At 34.4% G+C, this 25,673-nt stretch overlaps 1 protein-coding gene across 1 annotated transcript in view; it reads right to left on the bottom strand.

Annotated features, from left to right (window-relative positions):
* The window catches only part of LOC118189302 (zinc finger E-box-binding homeobox protein zag-1-like), a 284,002-nt gene that overhangs the window by 180,145 nt on the left and 78,184 nt on the right, over positions 1-25,673 (bottom strand). Inside the window, exon 2 of the mRNA XM_035359885.2 lies at positions 14,316-14,672. Coding sequence (XP_035215776.2) covers positions 14,316-14,672 — 357 coding nt within the window. The remainder of the gene's footprint in view (positions 1-14,315; positions 14,673-25,673) is intronic.

The raw sequence follows: 25,673 nt of genomic DNA, 5'->3' as shown, positions 1-25,673 counted from the left end.
TGTTAAAAACCTGGAAAGAGATTAATTAGTCCCTGATGGCCGAAAACCACACTAGGGAGTTTCCGCTGCACCTTTCCTCAAAGTTCTGCTGTCAATTTTGTCTCTGAACAAAACAGGAAGTTTTCATTAAGCACCTGAAAGTCTGAGGGTGATTATGTACTAACGTCACAATAGCCTATTAAAATTTACTAATACTAAAATTCAAATTCAGAAATCAAACAACAAAAATCAGCGTTATATTTTCAAAATTTTCACAGGACTAGTTCCGATGGTTTTACCGAACCACCATCCTCAGCTGCAAAACCTCAAATGAACAAGAGAGGAAATAATGATTACGTAAGATAAAAAAGCTTGGACAAGAATAAGCAAGTGGCGCCATCTGTTGGTGAAACCAGAACAAAAACATAATTTCTTTACATAATAACTGGATTTTCTAGAGGGATTTCACATTCAAAAAAATCTTTCTGTTCTTGTTAACGATCCTAATTCCAATCTATCTTTGCCTTTGGCCTTTAAAAGAAATTAGTTTTAGTTCTGGTTTCACCAACAGATGGCGCCGCTTGCTTATTCTTATCTTATGTAATCATTATTTTGTCTTTTGTGCATTAGCGGTTTTGCAGCTGAGGATGGTGGTTCGGTAAAACCATCGAAACTAGTCCTGTGGAAATTTTGAAAATATAACGCTGATTTTTGTTGTTTGACTTCTGAATTAGTATTTATTTGGCGTATTTATTGTGTCTTAATTACTAAAATATTATTTAAGTAAAATATTTTATTTCTGTGACAGAATTCTGAGTCAATACCAAAACTTTATAAGTTACTATTTTTATGCAAAAATAATAATACTTGAATATTATTTTGTCAACGAAGAAAAGTTTAAATTATCAAAAAAAGTTGTTCTATGAGAACAACTGCATTACCTCTCCTCCTCCCCCCTAAAAGAATACTAGTTAAGATCCCCAACTAATATCAGGTAAGAATGATGCCTTTTTATGTTTATTCAGGTAGCTAATCTGAATCAGAAACAGCAAAACTCAACAGATATCAATTCAGTATCAAAGAAGAGTTGAGAGTTTAGAAAAAACACCACATCATTCAATATATCAAAAGCCCTGATTCCAGTTTAAGAAACAGCACCTCTGAATATTTTCCCGATACCACCATATATAGTTCTGATTCTCCATTTAAGAAAAATTCATATAGGGAATGCCCTACATCACGGCGGATGCAGAAGAGCAGAAGGGGAATATTCCAAGCATCGTCATTCTCCAAGTTCCTCCAGAAATGACTCACCAACGGAAGTTTTTCGGTTCATCCAAACGTAACGTCGAAGGAAGAGGGAAAGTTTTTGTGTTGGAGACCCGGCCTCTATTGCAGGAAGCGTGAATCATGAGGCAAAGCCTGGACCCTCCCTGCGCTGGGAGGTATCTGAGGAGGAACCTGAGCAGCCCTCGTTGACTCCTGACTTCCGGATAACGGGAAGTTGAGGATGACTCTTAACTGGAGCAAACTACGCCATACAGGAAACGCGATTCAGAAGTAATAGGCATGACTTAGCCAATTCGTATTCTAAAGAGAAGAGGAAGAAGAGAATCACCCAATAAAATCCAACATGCGTAATGGAGAAATCTAGGAGACGGTATAATGGCAATTAGTTATTTTATGTATGGAAAAATTAAGTGCAACTTATCCAAAAGTAATTTTACTCGGGAGAGCATTCTGTAAAATTTTCTTGGTTCTTACCCAGGAAATATGTAGACATTTTTATAAATAGAATTCTGTTGCCCCTGTGATAGGCTAAACAAAATAATTTTTCTGCCGTAACTCTATTCAAAGTTTTAGCAACATACAGATACCAGAAAAATTATCATTAACATTGCAGTATAGCAACAGGTTGTAGAGTCATTAGAATTTTTTTGGAGGCCGGAAAGATGAATAATTAGCAACCGCCTTCGCCGGGAATCGAACCACGGACCTCTGGAATACCGGACCAGCGTGCTACCGTTACACCACGAAGAACGCTAGGAAAGTGGGAGAAATACCTTATACACTCCCCTTTTTAAAGGGCGACTAGGGTTTCATGGGACCTAGTCGCCAAATCCTGGGTGCGGAGAATCATCATCCACAACCCTTTTAGCTCGGGCGCCAGTTGTAGAGTCATTAGAATTTTTTGGAGGCCGGAAAGATGAACAATTAGCAACCGCCTTCGCCGGGAATCGAACCACGGACCTCTGGAATACCGGGCCAGCGTGTACCGCGAAGGACGCTAGGAAAGTGGGAGAAATACCTTATAAGGTATTCAAAAGTTATTGAGCTAATATTGCGTGCGTACGGGTTCGTAGTAGATTGATGGTCACCTTCATGATACATGATTCGTAGATGGTACTGGTCACCTTCATGTCATCGATGGGACACTGAATGCCAGAAAATACATTGACACTATTCTAGGACCAAAACTTCTACCTTCCATCAGAGATCTCTTTCCCAACAATGCTTCGTTTATTTTTCAGCAGGATTCTGCTTCTTGCCACAGGGCCAAAATATCGAAAGAGTGGTTTCGTACAAAGAACATTAAATTGTTGTCATGGCCAGGAAACAGTCCTGACCTCAAACCTATCGAAAATTTGTGGCACCGTTTGAAAACTCTGGTCCGAATGAGGCGCCCATCAAATAAAATGGAACTAATTGAGGCTATAATTGTTTCCTGCATCATGTAATAACGAAAGACGAGCTTAAAACTCTTGTCAGCTCAATGAAACGTCGATGTGAAGCTGTAATCAAAAATAAAGGGTACCCTACTAAGTACTGATAACTCACTGCAATTATCACCATCTAATGTATATCGATAACTATTATCGTTTAACTTTTTTTGTATTGCAAATAATTAAATTTTGTGTTTTGTATTGAATTCAGTAATAAATTCTCTTTAAAATGGTATATACAAGCTTGCATTTTGTGAAAAGTAACGTTTTCTATAAGCAAACAAAGTTCAAAAACATAAAAATTTCCAAAAGTGTCCACAATTTTGGCCACCACTGTATGTGTTTATGATTATAAAAAGCTATTTTCATTCACGTTTTGGTATTTATTACTATTTTCTCTACGTTTCCTTGTTTAATTTATCAGGACTGGTATTCCTCTTATCAGGTTCTGTGTTCCTCTTTACTTGCTTTGGAAACATGAACTGTCCTGACTCGGAACAGGGAGCTTACTCAAGCTATGTTCGATAAATTGTGAAGTAGACAATACACACAGGAAGGGTATACGAAACCCTTTATTTTTCTATTCTTACAGAGCTTTCCGGAACTTCGGAAGACAGAGACCAACCACTTGTGGTCTGAACGTAAGAATATAAAAATACTAACTAAAACTCTAACTAAACTAACTTTGAATTAATATACAAGTGCCTACTTTAAGATTGGCCGTTAATTAACAAAAAGCCGTATGTAGTACAGAGAGCTGCTAAAACTACGATACGTTTAACATTATCAAGAGGATTAAACCTCTAGCCTTGAAGGCAACCAGCAACTGAGTAAAACTTCTAAGGTAAGCGGCCTGCTTCGATTAACTCCTTCCTCTCTCTTGCTTGGCAAAAAGCCTCAACTTAAGTACTTGGCGTTAGCAAGATAAATTTGTATAAATAAGCTTTTAATTCTGGCCGGAAGTAGAAAATAAGAAGTGATAGTAAAGATTTAAAATGAAATAAACGTTAGTAAAACTTATGATCCTTACAAATTTACAAAAAACATTAAAAAATAATCGAAATTCAAATTAATGTATACATATTGGAGAGGAGAGAGGGGATGACGGTCTAGCAAAAATGGTTGAGGACCACTGGATAGGACTTTGTCACTGTACGCTTATATGCCAAACCGCATGACTAGGATAAAGTAAGAGAATTTCTCACATTGGTACAATCAGTAAATTTACTTTGGCGTTTCAGTATTCTAAAATTTCCGGTTAAGATATAAAGTAAATCATTTAAGCGTTAATTCAACGTTTTGGGAATTACCTAAAATAAATGTCAATCTATTATTTTATATTTAGCTAGCAATATGTTTTATTTACAAAATATAACCAATAGAAATTTCTTTCAGGTACGAGCAGCCTCTAGACTTCAGATGGGAAATAAATATGAATTTGAAATTTTTTTCCTTTGTATTATTATTATTTTGTATGTTTTGATAACTATTTAAAAATGAAATTTTCACATTTAGTTTAATTTTGCTTTATTAAGAAATGTTTTACATTTTGTTAAAAAAACGTTTGTTTTTTTGTTGTTTCATTGGTGATTGGATTTAATTTTAAACTTCTCTTAACTTAAAAAATTAAAGATTTTCGTTACTATTTCTGCCGACAGATGGCGCTACCTTCTCGTTCGCTTTACTCCTTTTGGGTATAAATATACCGTAATTTTTCACTTCGTTGAAGATTTCTGTGCCTCTGATAAAGAGGCATGTTTATATCTGTTTGCCCTCGAAATCGATAAGAGTCTTGACTAAAATCTACGTCTAACACAGTATTGTTGCTTTCCCTAATTTTAACATTTATTTGGTTATAGCAAATTTATTTGGTTATTCTGTTTGGTTCTTTAGCTGCTTTTGGATCGAGTATTCGGCCTACTTGCAATATGAATTCAAGACTCTTGCCATAATTACCGTACCGCATATCATTACGCCCGTATTAAATATATAGTAATAAAAGCAGTGCTGTTCTGAAATTCAACAAGTATATACCTTTAGTTGGGACATCCTGTATGATACCAAAAATGTAATATTTCCTGGAATGTTACATGCACCATCAACATAATAACAAAATGAGCATTTTTCCTGAAGTAGGTCGAATCCTGCACGCAGAAAGTTTTCATTTTAATTAAGGAGCAATTGCAGGACTTTTAACAAGCGTAGCCTCCCAAACCCTAAAAACAAATCTCCAGAACAACGCCCAACCACGACAACGCATCACAATTTAATTTACCAAACCTCTGCAACCGCAAAGCTTGAAAACCCGAAATCAACATCCTTCGAAAAGTATTTTTGCCACATTTTTCTCCCAGAAAGGTGAAAGCGAATATGCGAATTTTCCCCACCGATACCAATAAAGAGGACAGGGGGAGAGGTAAGGGTATACTGGAACACAAGCCTTCTACCGAAGGTGGGAGGACGACAATGCTTCTGCCAGAGAATGAATGGAGATGTTGGGAAAGGTATGGCAGTCAGGTATGTCCCCGGAAATACCACCCACCGCCAATGCAACAAAGCTCCTCAAATACCACAGTACTTTTACACATCTCCCTCGTGCTCCCCTCCTAACGACCCCCCCGGGCGCTTTAATGCGCACGTTGGAAGGTATTTCTCGTTTAAATTAAACTATCTCCTAATTAACTCCGATTCGCGCATTCCAACGCAAAATCCCGCAGCCTTTCTCCCAAGCAGCGATGGGGGGGAAAAGGCTTTCTGAAAGGGGGGGTCGGCACATATATTTTATCTCTTCCTCACTTTTGTATTGTTTCAAGAATACTCTGGAAGTTCCGCTGCTCAATAATTTTCATTTAGAGCGACTTGGATTACGGCAGTAATAAAGGAATAAACCCGGAAAAAAAATTCTCGGGAATGTTTGGTTTTGGTAGTATGACTTTGTGCTCAGGAAACCAAGAGAGGGGAGGTGGAAGGGATGATATAAATGCAAGGTTGGAGTTTAAGAGTTGTTTATGAAGAATGCAATTATTTTCCCGGAAACGGGAAAAGTTAGGTAGGCTGTGCATAGAAGCTGAAAGAGGAGATTTACAGCCTCATTTTGTTTAAATTTTGCATTTAAGGGAAAATTTTTCAAGTATACTTTAGAACCGTAAGGAAACGGTTCTAGGTTGTTTTTCACGTAACTTATATTTTACTTTGCAGAATCTTCCAAAAGTTAAAACCGTAACATGAATTTATCTCCCGTTCATGCGTTGCAGAGAAACAAACCTACAGTAGAGACTTTTATTTTGATACATATATCGTTTTAACTACCAGTACTATATTTTAGCATGTTAATTAGTTAAATAAACATTTTTTCTGCTAATTGTAAGAAGGCAGTAAAATATAAAATTGAGTACATTTATTACTACACGCATGGAAATTATTCGCTTTGAAACTAGGAATGTTTATCAAATGTTTGTCTCGTTAAATCATGGAACAGTCGTTAGATTTTTGATAAATGTTCGCAATTGCTTCTTAAGGGGACTCATACACCTTAAAACCCATAAGATGTTAGAATAGGTGACTGTTGCATGAATTGGGATAACTTATTTATTTTAAAAGCAATTACTACCAACTTTTTACAGCTGACTACATAATATAGCTGATTTCTGAAATAGTCATCAGAAAGTTTGTGTTGCCACAAATATTTTTATAATTTAATCCGCTTTGTGACAACATTTTTCGTCATGTTTCCAACTTGCGCGCACAGTTTAAAACATTCTGTTTCATAATTTAATTCCATATTTAATATATAGATTTTAGAACATTTGGAAACTACTGTGAACCTAAAATTCTAAAAATTTCATGTTAAATTTTTATTTTATTTTGAGTTGAGTTAATAAAATGTATTTTATTAAAAAAAATTGTAATGTTTTTGTCCATAAAAATTTTTCAATATTAAAATATTCATCAGATTGTTGGTTCAGTTAGAAAGTAGTGCCCATATAAAGAATTCCATCAAATTTCAAGTATTTACTATTAGCCATTTTTAAAATATCATGAGCGCAAGGTAGAAACATGGCGAAATATTTTGTCACAAAGAGGATTAAATTACAAAAATATTTGTGGCAACACAAACTTTCTGGTTATTAGTTTCCAGAGCAGCTATATTATGTAGTCAGCTATAAAAAGTTGGAAGTAATTGCTTTTAAAATAAATAAAATATCCCAATTCTTGCAACAGTCACATATTCGAAGATCATAAGGGGTTTAAGGTGTATGAGTCCCCTTAAGTGGTAAAGCAAAAATATAAACTTAAATCATAAGGTTTAAAATTGCTCAATATGTTTGTGAAGAATGACCTGACCCAATCTAAGATTAGAAGAGAAATTTCATTGTAAAGTAGACATTGTGAGGTTTCTCATATACCATAGTCAGGTGTAAAATGTACACGAATATTTTTTGCTGTTTTAATTTAACAGACTTATTATTTAAAACTAAGCCTCTGCGTCCAAAATATTCCTCTTTAGTGCCTTCAAAAATCAGCATTGCTTTCCACTGACAACGTTTATCCAAGTTCTCACAGACATAACACAATATATTGCTCTAAAGAATCAAAGTGCTATGATTTATGTTCAATTCCAGATATTATCATACGTTACTGTTTCAATATTTAAACCCATGCATCTTCTTTGACGTTTAAATAATAAAAATTAAGAACTAAAAAAGTCTGAAAGCTTTCAGATTTTACATTACAATTAAAGGGGCTTTTTTTAACGTTTTGTGCGTTACCTTTACTTATTAAATAACATGTTCTTCAATTCAACATCAATACGACAAAATAATTTTAAAATTTAAAAAGAGCATATTTTTAGAATTTCTGAACAGTCCCGCGCGCTGGAGATAATTCCTCCCCCCGTATAGTGTTGCCATTGCTCGCTTTCAAATTGTTGAGTTTGTTTATTAAAAATTCGTTAAAATGTTACAAAATATGAAATCGATAATAAAACAAATTCCGGCTGCGAGATGCTCATATTCGAAGGAATAGGGAATTCAAAATTTGATGGCTCTGGTACCGTTGTTTCTATCACAATGCGAGAAACATACATACATGTGGAGATTCTTCATTATTTAATTTCTTTAAATATAACACAGCGCGATAACATTTGGTGGCAACAATTTGAAAAGTGAAACGGACATTTAAAGCTTTCAACTCAAAATGCCAAAGCCAAATTAATAGCCCTCTGGGCTAAAAATAATCATAAATAATAACCGAATAAACTAGCGCTCAGAGGAAATAACTATGTACAGTAGAAAAAGAGGAAAATTATACAATTTTTTTTTTTTTTTTTTTTTTGAATTTTCAGAACTTCGCATTAAAAAGCCAGAGGGTGAAGTAAGCGGGAAAATACTGTAAATATCCTTTGCGGCTTTCGGGAAAGAGGAATTTTCGTTTAGCAGCCTGTCCTGGTTGTTATGCGAACCATGGAGGTATGAAGTAAGATGGAGTCGCCCTAAACAAGTTTCTCCCGTACCCTGCTCTGAAGCACCGGCGATCCCTACGTGGTGACCAAAACATTGGGTCATGAGTTCAATGGGATTTGACGCGTTCGGATGTAAATATTTTGTAATTACGTCGTAAATATACATATAACCGTATATATTTTCTTTTTCTACAACACTTCAGAGTCCTAAGTATGTGAAAACAACATATTTTTAAACAACATTTCATTCTGAACGGAATTAAATGCTATACTTTTCACAGGACAGTTTTCTCAGAATGGTTTAATTTGAATGAAATATTTTCACAAGTTTTCGTTAATTACATTAGAAAAAAAAAGATAAGGTAATTCGATTTTATTCGGTTAAGGTACAAAAATTAAGATCAAAGTTTATTGTATTATTAATATTAAAATTATGCATTATTTCTTTTCTATTTATAGAGCTTCTTCCTAAAATACTTTCTTAAATATGACATGATTTTTTGGCTTCTGAGGCATCTTTTAAATCCAAAAATGTAAGTCAATTTATAATAAATGCTCTATTCGGTTCATTTTAAATTAGAGAATTATTAGGAATTAGCGAAATACTTTAAATAGTACTTGAGTTTCTCTGAACATTTCTGAAAGGGAATAAAATAAGTTTTTTTTTAAGTATTATTTAAAACTTGTAACTGAGTTATTATAAAATGTAAAGGGAATAATTCTTTTAATTATACTTATCAGATTTTTTTTTACCCTTCATTTCAACAATACATATTCCAAAACTCTTTATTACGTTCTTAAGTGCGCATCTCATTGCTTTCCTATACGAACAATTCTTGCTTAAATAGTTTTATAACGTATTTGTCAACAGGATTTCAATTTATGTTTACAATTCAATATTAAGGTTATGATATATTTAGATAACATTTATAATCATTATAAATTAGATACATTTAATAATTAGATTTCTTCACAGTACTTTCACTGTTCTTCATTTCAAATACATTTATAAGTAGTTTAATGAATATTTAAGTATTTTGTCAAAGGCAGATACATGCTTTTTGCAAGCACATGCATTAATACCCATACATATTTCCTATTTTTCATTTCCGGCATGTGCAAATCTTTAATTTCTGTGCATTCACTATATTTTTCGTGTAAAGTAATTTACACTAATTTAGCATACACCCGAAAGTTTTACATAAAAAATATATATGAATATAATTTGAATGAAAATTATAAGTATTATTTTTAATACCCACTCAACGGTCAGTTTTTCTTCAAAATTCCTCCACGATGGCATCTCTCTCTTTAGGCAGATAGCCCTTGCATGCGTTACTTAATTTTAAAAGGTACATGTTACAATAATATATGGATGTCAAAAAAATTTGTTTTATTTAAAACATTTTGACGTTTGGAAAATAAAATAAAAGTAGCGAATACTCTATCAAGGGTATCGAAAGACGTATACAATTTTAAATGTACCGTAAGGTATTTTTCATTCTTTAAGCATAACATTTTTCTTAAAATCTATATTTATGTAGTGCAACAGCTTAGAATTTTATAAAACAAATTCATAATCAAAAGCGCTGTTGTTAGTTATCGAAAAATAACGAAGATGTGATTTTTGCGTAAATGTCACTAAACTATACAAATTGCTATTATCCATCACACTACGAATGTTTCTTTCATGCGAAAGTGTCCCTTTTTCGATTTCTATGGAACTGTCGTGTGTCGAAATACTATCAGAATCTTGTCAAGCGAGCTTCTGAATGTAAACAAAGAACACCCCATCTGGTGACCCAAGCTTCAAAGCAGTGCTTCACTTTTAGCGCGGGTTGGCCCCTCCTCCCTTTCCTACCTCCATGATGCGAACACATTTAATCGATCTGTATATATATAAAATGCCATTAAATTGTCGGATGTTGATGGATTTTCTGAAATAACAACGCAAAGCAGTGACGATTTAAAATATTTTTAAGAGTAAGTCTCCATTAAAAAATAAATACTATGAAAGACAATTAAACCAACACATCAAAAAGACACGAAATAAGCACTAAATGATCTTTTCTGCGGAAGATCATTTAGCTCCAAGTCATTAAGCAATTGATAGTTCAAGCACTTTTATGGAAGAAATCAGAAAATAGATGACAGGCAAAAAGGTCAGAAGAAATTTCGCTGCAGTAGCCAACAGTGAAATGGCATTAAAACTCTCTCCAACCTCCTTCCACACAATATTAATTAACTAAGCATGTTAAAGATATACTGCACCATAAAACGCCGTTCCAAAAAATCATCATTACCCACAATGAGAAATTTCACCGACCAGATTTAATGATCGTTTCGATTATAAAGGTATAAACGGGCAATCAAAGCTAGGAACAAGAAATTAATAAAGCAGAAATCATCGCTGGCGATTATCATCCAAAAAATAACGAATAAATGACATTTAATTGTGCAACATATTTTTCAATCAGGATGGTATATTAAAATCAATTATGCAAATGTAATTACGAACGGTTCATTCGCATTGTTTTATTATTATATTTTTTTTTCCTTCTAATTTTATGTTTTGTTATCATACCACGCCAAATGACTCATTAAAAAATATTCCGTTGGGATTACATGGATTTTTCGTCATTGTTTTTTCTGAACACATTTATTTTTCGACTGGAATTAATGAGATTAATAGTCGAATGGGATGGGATGGGTTTTTTGTCTCTCTGTCGGATTTGTTTTCTTCGTTTTCTTGTTTTGTTTGGTTTTGACCACAGCTCATGGCTGTAAATAAAAGTTACGCGCTTTGCCAACAAAAAGATAATTTGCTTGCAATGAATTAATATCTCAACATAATAAAAAAGCACTTAACCAAAAAATTTATCAAGCACAGCGGTAATTCTCATTAAATGATATTTCGTTTTTTTTCCACCAACCTGCATTTGGAATCTCAAACAAAGAGTTAAGATAACTCTCATCATACATAGTCCAGAAGTTAATGTAAAAAATCTGATGTGTACATCACATGAATTCCATATATGGAACATTAAATTATACGCATTTTTTCCCGCATTTCAATTAAGCTTATTTCCTCGAATTTCATCAGAGATATAGTTCTCATATAATTAATTCAGTTCTCACTTCGAGGCAAGACATGAAAACACAAAATATATTCATTAAAAATTATAAGATATAGAAAAACATAAAACACCAAATACAATTGAAAACCATTAAAAGAACCTTTTTACAATTAAAAATACAGTTTCTACGCAAAACAAGCAATTCGGCCAGCGCGCAAGAAGGCAAATGTTTCCGTGGACAAAACTGAAAATTTCCTTTTGGTCCCACTCGGTTCTACAAATATTGCATGCAGGTTAATTAAAGGCATAAAACCCTTAGCCGGAAGACAAGAACAACATAATTCAATCATTTTTAAAGCAAAAAATGCACAATTTACTAACATAGAATAAAAAAAATTACCTCACCCAGCCGAGTAACAGAGTGGACATGTATACATATGTTACCATGAAAGACCGAAATTGGAGAAAGTCGACTTTCACCGGAGAATGTCAACATTCACCAAATACGTCGGTGAAAGATCGAATATTGAATTAAATTCTTGTACATTCGGACCCTCACCGGTGTATGTCAACAATCACAGATATGCTATGGTGTAGGTCGAAAAGAGAGGAGTATATGTACACGCTGTCATTGCAAAAGGAAGTGTTCCACAAATAAATGCAGTTGTAAAAGCAAGGGCCTCTTGTGCAATTCAAAGTGTCATAATAGTTTAAGTCGTTGCAATAAATAAGATTTGAATCACATAATTTGGTAAGTTTATGACTTCTATTATTTTCCTTTCTCATTTTGAATATACTATGTGTTTTAAGTTCTTATGTTCGTAAGTTCTTATTTTAAGTGCGTTTTTTCGTGACTGAATTGACGGAGAACAAAATATAATATTCTTTCTTATATGTTCAACATTCACCATTAGTACATGGTGAATGTCGACATTGACCGGTGTAAGTCAGAAATAAGGGTATTTGGAAAATATTTCGGACATACACCAAGCGACTATGTGAATGTTGACATTCACCGGTGAAAGTCGATATTCTTCAGATTTCGGTGTTTCACATTAACATATATATTACATATAAGTACAAAAAGAAACAAATAAGAGGAAATATATGCAAGGTTCATGTAAAATTCATACATTAATAAAGCTGGCGAACAAATTTCAATATTTTTGGTTTCTAAGGTTGCAAACCAATGTAAATCTTCATCTTTATTTTTGCGAATGTGAAACAAAAGTGCGAAAGACAACTAATGACTACACCCCCCGATGACACAAGGTCAGTCTTTCTTACAATATAAAATTCCCTCTTTGCGACGAAGAGCGAGTTATCATGTGACCCCCAATACCCTGCGGCACGTAATTAACATCCCTTCTGGACAATTCCATGTGTTTTGGCAAAATGCCAAGCAAGGCTGCATTTGCAACGGTCAAACTATACATGTGCATGTGAGCGTGTGTCGATCTTCATCATCAGAAAAAATCTCTACTGCCCACTATGAAAGTGCAAATCGCCCACTTGGCCGGTATATTATTATTATATTACATTACATTTATTACATACTAGCAGCGAAGCTGCCAGCCTTTGTCTGACTTTTAAATGTACCGGAAAAATGGCTGAAGGGAAAACCAAACGTTAAATTTAAAAGCTGCGTAGAATTTTACCCTGCAGAACAACTTCATTAAAAAAAAGTTATTACGTATAACAAAATTACAATGAAATAAGCAATACCCCTTAATACAAATATTAATTATCCTAACAAATAAATTAACCAACTTCCCTTTGCAAAATCTTAAGAACTCAAATGAAGAAAAAAAATCATGCAAAACTTTTCAATATCTTGCAAACAGTAAAATAAGCAAAAAATAACATGAAAGAAACTCAAAAAAAAAAAAAAAAAAAAAAAAATTCCGCGCATAATTTTACTCTGCAGGGCAACTTTATCAAAAAAATATCAATAAAAATGTATTATATATATATATATAAGAATGACAATGAAATATGCCAATCTCTTAAAAACAGTGACATAGAAATACGATGAAAAATTGTTGTCAAAACCGTATTTCTAAAAGAATGAAACAGTTCAAAATGATACGATTTCATCAAAAATCTATCAACAACAATAAGAAAGGGAAATTGTTGCCAAAATCACATTTTTAAAGATGTAAGATGTGAGAAGTGTACTCGGAAGCTTCATTAAAAATTTTTTTAAAAATACAAAATATTATCATTTTTCAAAAATTCTTTTTGTAAAAGCAGTCGCAAGGACGAAAGTTTAACGTGTCCAAAAATGAAAGAAAAATAAACTGTACATTTTTAAAAATAAACTTTTATAGAAAAAATCCCGTTGAAAAGGTGTTAGCTCGCTTTGTTAAATAAATTCGTATTTAATCGATTTATAGAAACACCAAATTTATTTTAAGTTCGTAAAATAGCTAAGTGGCTACGTTTCATGACGATGTGAAAATGGAGTGTGTAGAGTAAAATCTCGCTTTCCCACAGCCCATTAGATCTCAAAATGACGCGATTTCGTCACAAAACATAGAATTAAAAAAAATTCGAATTCGAATTTCTAAAAAATCGCTTCGAGGTGCGCTGGCTCTTGTCTATATGCACCTATGTACCAAATTTCGAAACCGTGGGTCTATTAGCTTACGCGCAGCGCGAACGGAAGACACACAGACTCTTTGTTTTGTTATATCTAGAGATTCATTAATTACGAGAATTTTATTTCAGAAACTAGCTCAAACGGAAAGTAATAATTAGAAAAAAACAAAGGTGATCGTTTAAAAATGAAACACCCTTTATAAAGAGTCCAAATCCAGAGTTTAATACTGAGAATTTTGATAAAAAAAAATTTTACTTTAAAAAGCATACAGCATAGCGTGGTTAAATCTATAATTTATTAAAACGAAAAACATTATCCATAATGTATTTTCTTTACAGGATACGTTCGCTCACAGTTAGATAATTTTTTTTAGGCTGCCATTCTATCGCTTCGCCTTTTTCGTATCACGCTCATGTCTAGGTATCTTGAACAGCCTAAAAGCACATTTTTATTTCAATGTAAATGATTCTTACCTATAACAGGTGCTGGTTCTGGGGACTGCGAGGTTTTCTCTTCTCCCTGTTTGGGGCTTGTGCCCCCTACCGGTTCGGGAAAGATGACCGCCGTGTCGCTCCGTTGCAAGTATTCTTGGATCTTCTCGTCCTCTGGATTTTTTTTGCTGGAAGGTGGCACGCCATTGATGCGTGGGGGACGGTCTTCGAGGGAGGTACCGTTTGTGAGAGGTCCCTGGTCTTCCGATTGGGGCCCATCGGAAGGCAGGAGGGGCCCCTTGGCCGGTGAGGAGGCGCTGAGGGGCGGCGGCGAAAGGGACGGTCGCATTCCTACGTGCTGGTCAGTATCTGCATCTTCTGGCATATTTTCCAAGTCGACTGAAACGAAATTTCAAATTTTACTTTTTTCTTCAAAGAAAGTATAAAAAAAATTAATAACAAACTAAATTCTCATACAAAAAAAAAATTAAGGGGTAGGGGAATCTGAAAGGGTTCACATTTCAACAGTCGTTCAAAAAAAATGTGTTAAGGTTTCTTTACATGCTCACTGAGCTAGCAGTCTACCAGGCTGCTCATGTACAAAACAGTATTTATATGCATTGAAAACATTATAATCGTAAAGTCATCGCCTTATATACAATAAACACTACACATAGCTTACAAACAATCAAGCTTTACTCAGAGCTATTATAAATAATTCAACAGATTTCAGAACAGTGTACCTTTTAAAGTATTAAGCATACAACTGTAATTCAGACATCATAATAAGTGAGAAATCAGCTTAATTTTCTTAGAAATACTTTAAGTATGGCTAGCCGGTCACTCAGCACGCATTCCAGTTGTAGTTGAGTTTGTCCATACCTTTTACAGTACTCCACTGAAGCACGGCATTAACGCATTCTTTGAGTACTGATGCATTTTGTTGTTGAGAAAGGGCGTAAGAAACACAGTAAAGCAAGTCCATAACGTACCCCAAAGAAAGAAACCATATGGCATTAGAACAGGAGGAATGGTATGAAACATACACATCAAACTCGATTACTTCTTGGATACATATCATGTAATAAGCTATCCACAGAACAGCTGTACACAGAAGAGCCAAAACATTATGACCACCTACTCAAAAACGCGTTGCGCGACCTATGACCTGCACCTCACATTGGCATGCATGCCACAAGTTCTCGGTAGATGACTGGAGACAGGTTGTACCAAATGCTTAAGCAGCGGCCACGCAAATTCAAGATATTCCAACATGGTGGTGCTTGAGCTCTGAGCAGCCGCTACTTGACATTCCAAATGTGCTCTATCAGGTTAAGATCTGGAAAATTAGGTAACCAGGACATTAATTGGAATTCAACATTATGCTCCTCAAACCACACCAACAGAATTCTAGTCTTGTGACATGAAGCGTCGTCCTGATTCGACGAAGCATTGTCGAAGATTCCAGTTCCAGTTGGAAAGACAGACGCCATGCAACTGATTCGTAATTATCACTGTGGGCGTAGATGATGATGGCGCTTGGTCAACAGAGGCACATGAGTAGGACGTCTGATGCACAGTCCCATATCCAACAGTTTCCACTGAACTGTGTGTTCCGAAACGCTTGAACTTGGACCTGCACTGTATTGGACAGTCAGCTGTCTGGTGCCAATTTTGCTGTACCAAGCAGGGCATCCTCAGACGTTCTTTTTCTTTGATCGACGTCCTATCCTCTGTTTCGAAGTTCAACACCTTGCCACCGTCATTTATCCACTTTGCATATAAACTAACAGCGGCAGATCGTGAACAACTTACTAGTCGTGCAGTTTTGGAGACACTCGTTCCAAGTCTTCGAGGCCATTACAATCTTCCGTCCATCAAATTCCCTTAGATTAGCAGCTTTTTTTTACGATTCGCAAAAGTAAGTGCAAGAATGATTTCTTACGTTCTCCAGCAGCAGTTAACACCTTAACTGCCGTGTGACCTATGACTGGATTATGGATAAGTTTGTTTTGGGTGCCTCGCGATCCATCGGTGGATCACAGCAATGTTCACGCTTGTGGCCGCATGCCCATTTGGTGCGTCAACCTTTCTGCAGATTTATATGGGAACTTTAGCTTCTTCGGCATCCAAATCACTCTGCTCAAAATGGTCCTTATGCGTAACCGGCAGTCATCGTGTCAAATACCATTCCCACTTAATCACGTGCCGTCCATGTCATCCAGATGAATTCATTGAAAAATGTGGGAATGGTCATAATGTTTTGGCTCATGAGTGTAAAGTGTGAGGAAATCCTGGTGAGTTTACGTTTTACTCCAAGTATCAATATTAATATAAGTAATAATATTTTTAAGAATAAATATCATGAATCGTTTAGAGTAGCTTTGTATTAAGTATTTAACGCTATTGTAATGTTTGATTAAACTAAGATTTAAAATTTTTCCTAAAATTACAGAAAAGGTCCTTCGATTTTTCTTTCTTAAATGTGCGCATACTTTTGTTGCGCAGTGCAGTATTTACAGTTAAAGAGGAGAAAAACAAAGACATTTTTACTGTCAGTTCTAAAGTACGTAAATATATTCTGGAAAACGTAAATATATTCTGGCCCAGCAAACGCATATTCGACAGCAATGCGGTTCACTGAAATGGAAGTTACTGATACCTTATGTTGCATGTATCCAAAACAGCAAAAATTATCCAAGCAAAAAGAAAAGTTCTGAGAGAGCAAGAGCTTGTAGTCTAAAATTTCGAAACATGTTAAAGTCAATAAAATTAAAAGAAAAAGGCGGAAAAAGTTCAACACAGTCCAGCAGATCAAGTGAAGATATCATGTTGACTTCTTACCAACCTTTTTAAATTCCAACCTTCCACAATAAGCTCCACCAAGTAAGAAATTAAGATCGCGTTATGAACGCTCCGTTACCTATTAATAAAGGAAGGGAAAAAAATAAAAAGAGGGTAAAATAAAGCGAGAGAAACTTCCCCCGAAAAGTTTTCCCTGATAAAAATCAATCACTCTTGAATAATAACAAAACTTTTACAAAGCAGAAACGTTTAGAACATCGACAACAGGTCTGCGAGCTGAAGAAACGCCTCCCAAGATGGAAAGTGGCGTATGTCCTGCTTCGCCAGATGGCGAGAGAAGAAATCCAGAAGAACTGAAGTGTAATTATTTCGGAAAGTTTAAGATTTAAGTTTAGAGATTAGAAGCTGATTTAAGAAATATATGCCAATATGACATGAGATCCAACAAATAAGGATTCCGAAAATGCAACTTGGAAGACCTTGCATTTTATAGCTTTGACACGGCTTAATCCTTTGACCAAAAATTTAAAAAACCCCGCCTTCTATCCAAGTGAGCCAAATATATCACAAATACGGTAAATTTAGCATTTCGGATTTTTCTGACGAACGGTTTTCAAGCCAAAGGCTGGGACATATATGTCCCAGCCGTTGTTAATGGTGGCATACATATGTCCCACACGTAGTGATCGACTTACTAGAAGTACATCCATTACTCTGGAAAATTTATTACATGAAATAGATTTTACATCGTATGGTACAGGGTAGAGCATTCTCTGCATAACCGAACATTACACATTGGGCAACTCATATTTGTTCTTTTCTCTATGTTCCTTTGTATACAACGAGCACAGCGGTATCTTGATTTTCCAACTATTGGAAGACGATAAGACGATCCTCAACATTCGGGAGATTCTCCTTTCTCTCCTTCTCTTGACTGAATTTTGATTTCTCTCCTTTTAACTCTTTCCGGCACGCTACCTTTTAAAGTCGGAGTTTTGATTAAAAAAAAAAAAAAATCTGAAATTTTTCAGATTTTAAATTACGTCTAAAGGGGCGTTTTCTTAACGTTTTGAGTGTTACCTTTGTTTATTAAATATCATGTTCTTTGCACTTAAACCATAAAATTCAGTTCAAGAGCAATATCGCAAAATAATGTTAAATTAAGCATATCTTTAGAATTTCCGATATACACAGTCTCGCGAGCTGGAGATAAAAGTATTTTTTTATATATATAACGTTGCCATTTCTCGCTTTTAAAGCATTGAGTTTGTAAATCAAAAATTCGTTAAAGGTTTACAAAATATAAAATCTATAATAAAACAAATTCCAAATTTAGTATTTCAGATGCCCATATTCGCAGAAGGATTTCGTCATTCAAAATTCGATGGCTGTATGTACCATTGTTTTATCACAATGCGAGAAATAGACAATCATTTATGCAGATTTTTCATTATTTAATTTCTTCAAATATAATGCAGGACTCTAACATTTTGTGGCAACAGTTTGAAAAGTGAACCGACGTTTATGAGTCCGACGCAAAATGCCAAAACGAAAGCAATAGTCCCTTTGGACTAAAAAAAAAAAAAAAAAAAAAAAAAAAAAAAAAAAAAAAAAAGGTAGGTAGTCTAATTAGGTCTAGAGGAGTACACAAGTAAAATTTTGTGACGATAGCACTTATCGTTTTAATGCTGTGTGTGTGCCCAAAGTGGCACACTGATTGAACAGAGCTTCGAAAAGAGTGCTGAAACGAGCATTGTCGTCAATGAACTGACCGATGAGATGCGGAGAAACAAAGAATACAGGCTCTCAGTTGTCCTAGATTATCGGTGAGCCCCTTCTGGGCACACCTACGGTTCGCCGTTTGATTTTAGGCAAGACTTCAGGGTAAAAAATTAAAACTAATATAGAATAAGGAGATTAGCATACAGCCAAAATAATAACATAGAAATTTCTTTTCAAACAATTCTTTTTATACCCTAAAAATAATCTGGAAGATTTCTTTGAAAAATTAGGGTCTTAAAAATCTAAACATGGCTAAAATATATGGACTAGCTTGTGTTGAGCTGCCATCTACTATGAATAAAGAAGGTTCAGAGTAACCTATAGTAACCCTATAAATCCTTTTTCATTCAATTTTTCTGTGCGTACAGAAGGAAATTTTTAGGTGTGTCCAGACCGGACACACTGTGCCGCAAAGGGATAAACTTTTACTGAGGCATATATGCTCCGTTAGTAGTCAAAGGGCTACAGGATCAACAGCTTATAGCGCCGACATGGCGTGGAATGACATGGTACGAAATCAATATCGGTTAAAAAACAGAGAATTTAATTAAATTATCAGTTTTAAGATACAAGATCGACTCTCACGTAGGATCAAGACTGGGTTTCGAGTTGCTGCGGTGTCGATTCTATGAAATGTCGATCTTGTGCTACATTTCCATTGGGTAAACTACATCCTTTCCGCTAAATAGTCCCTAAGCTTATTGGATACGTTAGACACATTTAGAAACTAATTATTTTAGATTATTAAGGTATCAAGAGCTCTGAAAACAAAGTTTTCTCTCTAATGGATACGCTATTGGCCGATAATACATATTCGCTTTGAAATACATCCAATACGGTTGGTTAGTTAGTTAGATCTAAGCACTGGCCCCCAACCCATTTAGCAGACGAAGGCTGTCATAAGGCAATGACAGCATAGGCTAATCCAACAATAAAAGAACGTTGAATAACGAAACAAAATCAAAGCTACGCGTTATCAAAGAAATAAAATGGAATACTTAAAACAAACACATACATTCCAAACACTCTCGGTGAAATCAGTATATACAGAGGTAACGTTTCCATTTCTATGCTCTTTCTTAACTAAATTTTAATTTCAATTGTTATTATTCAATTTCTTTTTATATTGTCAAAATCTATCTTAAATTTATAAGTTAACTTCAATCATAACTGTTTACAGTATGATTTTCTTTTTTGTTATATCTCGATACCAATATTCTTCTTATTCTCATTCACAATTAGCGTAAAATCTCTTCCAAAATTTTTAAACAATTTATAGTTACTAAATAAATCTTCAACATGGTATATGAGTATATGACCATGTTGAACACATCTATCTATCTATCTATCTATCTATCTATCTATCTTTCTTTACAGTATGATTTTCTTTTTTGTTATATCTCGATACCAATATTCTTCTTATTCTCATTCACAATTAGCGTAAAATCTCTTCCAAATTTTTTAAACAATTTATAGTTACTAAATAAATCTTCAACATGGTATATGAGTATATGACCATGTTGAACACATCTATCTATCTATCTATCTATCTATCTATCTCTATCTATCTATCTATCTCTCTCTCCCTACCTATCTATCTATCTCTATCTATCTATCTATCTCTATCTATCTATCTATCTCTATCTATCTATCTCTATCTCTCTCTCTCTATCTATTTCTCTCTCTCTCTATCTCTATCTCTCTCTATCTCTCTCTCTCTCTCCCTACCTATCTATCTATATATCTATATATATATATATATATATATATTATATATATTATATATAGATAGTTATTCTAATATTTAAAATATGCCCTACTTTGATCAGCATATTGCTTACAATTAGTATTGAATTTTATTTGTAAATATTCAAGTGTTTACATTGTTAATTTTATTTTTTACACATTTCTTGTTGTTGCACTTTATTTTACTTATGTTAATATTTTCATCGAACCACAGTATCTAAGCAACTTTTTAGCATACGAACTAGGAATTTCTTTTAACTAATTTAGCATACGAACTAGGAATTTCTTTTAACTAATTTAGTTAAAAGAAAATTCCTAGTTCGTATGCTAAAAAGTTGCTTAGATACTGTGGTTCCGTGAAAATGTTAACATAAGTAAAATAAAATGCAATGAAATGTGTAAAAAATAAAATTAACAATGTAAACACTTGAGTATTTACAAATAAAATTCAATACTAATTGTAAGCAATATGCTGATCAAAGTAGGGCATATTTTAAACATTAGAATTAAAGTGCGACAAAAGACTTAAGCAAAAATACAAAAACAAAGAAATGGTAAATGGTGGATTAGCCCAATTCGAATCTCATTAAGGCTCTTCAGGGGAAATAATTTTTAATGATTTTCGAATCAAGCTAACTCCATATCGCATTTCGCCGAAACAGACAATTGAAACTGTATATGAAACACTTTTTATAAATTAATTGACCACATAGGTCTTTTATAGTTTGTTCTCTTATCTTTAATTATATATATATATGTAATATTTTGGCAGTCGGCCACATGAGTGACGAAGCTTGGCATCAGAGTCCAGGCGTTGTTTGGCTGAGTGGAATACAGCAGAATGATAACACAGAAGGATTTTGCTTTTAATTGAAAATTTTTATTTAATTCAAATGGCCGATAATTTTTCTTTTACATGAGATTCTCCTAATTACATATCAAATAGTGTTTTAAACTAAATACGAAGAAATCTATGCTTTTGAAGTCACAGCTATTCTAACAAAGGGAAGAAAGATGGAATGCGCAGCAGCATAGACCGTAGTAGCAGAGGGTGAAAGCGGTCTCTCTGACGCAAAATGGCGCGAGTTCTCTATTTATAGAAGCGGTTACGTAATAGGCTGGAATGTTCTCGAAGATACTGGTCTAGGGGGAAGATCCTGAATTGCAGAAAGTTAATAAAAGGTTGATTGTTCGCACATAACAAAACCGTCCTATTTTTTATATTATATATATATATATATATATATATATATATATATATGATACATCCAACATGGTATATGACTCCTTTTGACGCGAAAACTTTTGTTTCGTATACGACATTGTTTGGAATACGAGTCGAGTTAGAAGACTCACGACTGGCGCACACTACACTTGCTTACCTCTAGCGAGTTACGACTGCCCATAAGGGTCAGTACGCCTGTTGCTACTATTCAGAAAACAACCTATGCAATAATTAGTAGCGAGTTCTAAGAAAGTTGATGAGAAGAATCAAGCAACGGAGGAAATGGTTAGGATCACCATAGAGGTTAAAAAAAATACTGTTGAAAAGCATGAAGCTGGCATGCGTTATCTGGAACTTCACTATTGCATACCATATGCCGAGTATGTGTGCGTGATTACGGGAAAGCCTCGAAGGCTATCTGCCTAAGGGGAGGGATGCCTTCGTGGAGGACTTTCTAAGGGAAACTGGCTCGTACACACGTTACACATGGGGAAAACCACGAAAACGCCCATGCAGCCAGCCCGTTCGCGGGATTCAAACCTTGGACCGAACTACCAGTGTTCAGCGACTTTACCGCTCGGCCGCTGGTGGGCCCAAATGCCGAGAAAGACGGTTGTTTATGATTGTGCAAAACAAAGAGACTATTAAATCTGTAAGCGCTGCGAAGGGCGGTTACCAAACATAGATCAGAGATGATAGCGCATATTGAAGCTGCTTTTGATCTGCATGGCGGAAAAATATTTATGTACATTATCATGTGCAGTGCTTCATTTATGTGCAGTATCTATTTCTCAAAATGCATTTGTATTTTAGTGTTAAACAGTGTTATAATTATTGTAATTAATAGTGGTATATTATTATTATAAATAATAGTAATAATTAATACACTATATATAGTGTATTAATTATTTTTCATTTATTTTCTATTCGAAAAGTTCGTTTGGTATACGTCCAGGTAAGGTTTAAATATATAAAAATCGAACATATTTCCATATCAATAGCAAATAAAAATTTTAAATCATGTTTCAGAAATTCAAACGGCTTTTGATTGTTAATTCGAAGCAAAAATTTATAAATAAATGGATAACGCAGATGATGAAAAATAGTGTGTTCTTTTCCAAAATCAACACATAATTCCGTTCAACGTACATTTTATGGTTTAATTCACTATAAAATAATCTTCTCATATATAAAGCAATGCAATGTATTTGAAGGAGAAATGTGTGTGTGTGATTATGGCAAAGCCTCGAGGGCTATCTGCCTAAGAGGAGGGATGCCTTCGTAGAGGACTTTCTAAGCGAAACTGGCTCTATACACGTTACACATGGGGAAAACCACGAAAACGCCCATGCAGCCAGCCCGTTCGCGGGATTCGAACCTCGGACCGAACTACCAGTATTCAGCGACTTTACCGCTCGTCCGCTGGTGGGCTTTGAAGGAGAAAATCATGTGTTTAATATCAATGCCACCCAGTGGCGGCTCTGGCTGTTTATAAGCGTTTGGCCATTACTAAGGCCGGAAGCAGCGCCCTCTTTATTATGGAAGCATCTAATAGTTGGACCACCTAATTAGGTGTATCCTACGAAAGAACGGGAAAATTAAATCCCTTCGAGATTCGAACCCGGAGTCTCCGGTTCAGTAGTCAGAATCACTAAGCCCTTTCCCGTTTGGATGGCATATAGTATTTAAATGTACTGAACATAATACGGTGTTTGTACATTCTCATAAACACTACATTTACATTAATAATGAGTTAGTCAATTAGTTACAATTAATGGAAGTTATTAGGATTTATGATTCTTTGAAACTAGCTATAACTAGCATTAAACAATAATTCATATTCATAGGGTGATCCGGGCATTTAAAATTTTACAAGGATTTAAGATTAACGATAATAGACTCGTTTAAAACTAATTATATATAATTGGAATATATGATATCATTATAGAGTATTAGAATTACCACGAGAACTCAGATTCATCACCGTTAAACAAATATGCGGTGATAGTTTGTAGTAATGAGATTTTTATTTTCCGAAGTGTATTACATAACGCTGCCTATTTTCCTATACATTAATAAACAATGTTAATAAATTTTCACGACACGTAAAATTCTTATCAGTTTAAGGGAATTTACCTCTACCAAATAACTGTACTATTTTGAAGAATTTATTTGACATTGTTTGGACTACAAAATAATTTAGGCGTAACACAAGAACTAGAACATATTACCAATTATTATTTTATCACTTTAGACCGGGAACTATTAATTGTTCAGTTATAAACTTAAGAAAGCAGGTGATTTTTAATAGTGGCTGATCAAGAATGGATTAGACATAATTTTAAAATGTGATGTGGCTTTCCTGTACGAAGTATTAAATTATACACATTTTTTGCTGCACTTCATTTAAACTTATTTTCTCGAACTTCATTACAGGCGTAGTTCTCATTCAATTCATTCAATTCTCAGTTCGTGGCAAGGCAAAAATATATAAAAACTCAAAACATCTTCTTTGAAAATTGTAAAATACAGACAAAAGACAAACATAAAACACCAAATACAGTTGAAAAGAATTAAAAGAACAATATTTTACAATTAAAATACAGTTAAAAAGTATTTTACAATTGAAGTTACAATTTCTACGGAAAACCAAGCAATTCGGACAGCCGTCAGGAAGAGAGATTTTTCGATGGACAAAACTAGAACTTTACATTTTATCCCACTAAGCAAAATGAAGGTGGTGAGCCTGTAGAAGCATTAGGTTGATTGGAAAAGCCGGAGAGATGAAAAATGAGCAATTGCCTCCGCCGGGAATAGAACCACGGACCTCTAGAATACCGGCCCAGCGTGTAAAACCACTACACCACGAATGCACGCTAGGAAGGCGGGAGAAATACCTCATAAGCCAATTGATATAATTCATTATTTTACTAAGTTTCAAGTGAAGTGTAAACAAATAGCGGCCTTGCCCCACTCAAATTTTTAAATTGTTGACAATTCTACAGCTATTGCATGCAGATTACCTAAAGGCATAAAAACCTTAACCAGAACACGTAAACAACATAATTCAATCACTTTTAAAGCAAACATTTCGCAATTTACCCACATATAACAATGCAAATCCTGAGCTCACCGAGCTGGGTAACAGGGTGGGAATATAGATATATGTTTGGTATGGCCAATTGCAACAAAAAAGGGAGGTGCACAACTACATGTTGTAGCAGTCCCATATACAAAATTTCTACGATCTACGACTACTCATTTTTGCATTATATGAGATACATACATACGTACCTCACGAGAAAGTCTTTTCTAAATCCATTTCGAAAAAAAAGAAGAGTTTTATTCTGTCCGTACGTATAAATGCCACTTAAATGCTTTCGTTGAAATACGATAACCGTAATTTTTCGCGACTACAACACTTCCTTTACTTCGTATAAGGAAGTAAAAATAAAAGCAAATAAATAATATGGCTGAATCAAACGAAACAGGAAATAATCACAACTTACTACATTAATGTAACTTGTAGAAAGGTTTTATATACTCGCATAAGGGTCGCAAAATTTTGTCAAGAAATATAATGATGAATAACAATTCAATGTTACATTACTAAAAATGGAAATTAAAAAAAAAATTATTTACATAATTATATAACAATACAAAATGAAACTTAATTAGGAATTTCACCACCAACAAAAAGTACAGCGAACCTTAGAAAACTTTTATTAATCAATGCTTTCACTTCTCACGGAAGAATAAGACACAATAATGCACATGCGTTTGCGAAATAATAAATCCACCTCAAGAGAAATGGAACGAAATGGAACCGCATTTCCATATGT

This window comes from Stegodyphus dumicola, chromosome 8, assembly GCF_044657685.1.
Source record: "Stegodyphus dumicola isolate Sdum_Otavi_A_Nest chromosome 8, ASM4465768v1".
NCBI lineage: Eukaryota > Metazoa > Arthropoda > Arachnida > Araneae > Eresidae > Stegodyphus > Stegodyphus dumicola.
The sequence above is the reverse complement of the archived record's forward strand: the minus strand, read 5'-3'. Positions and strand labels throughout refer to the sequence as shown.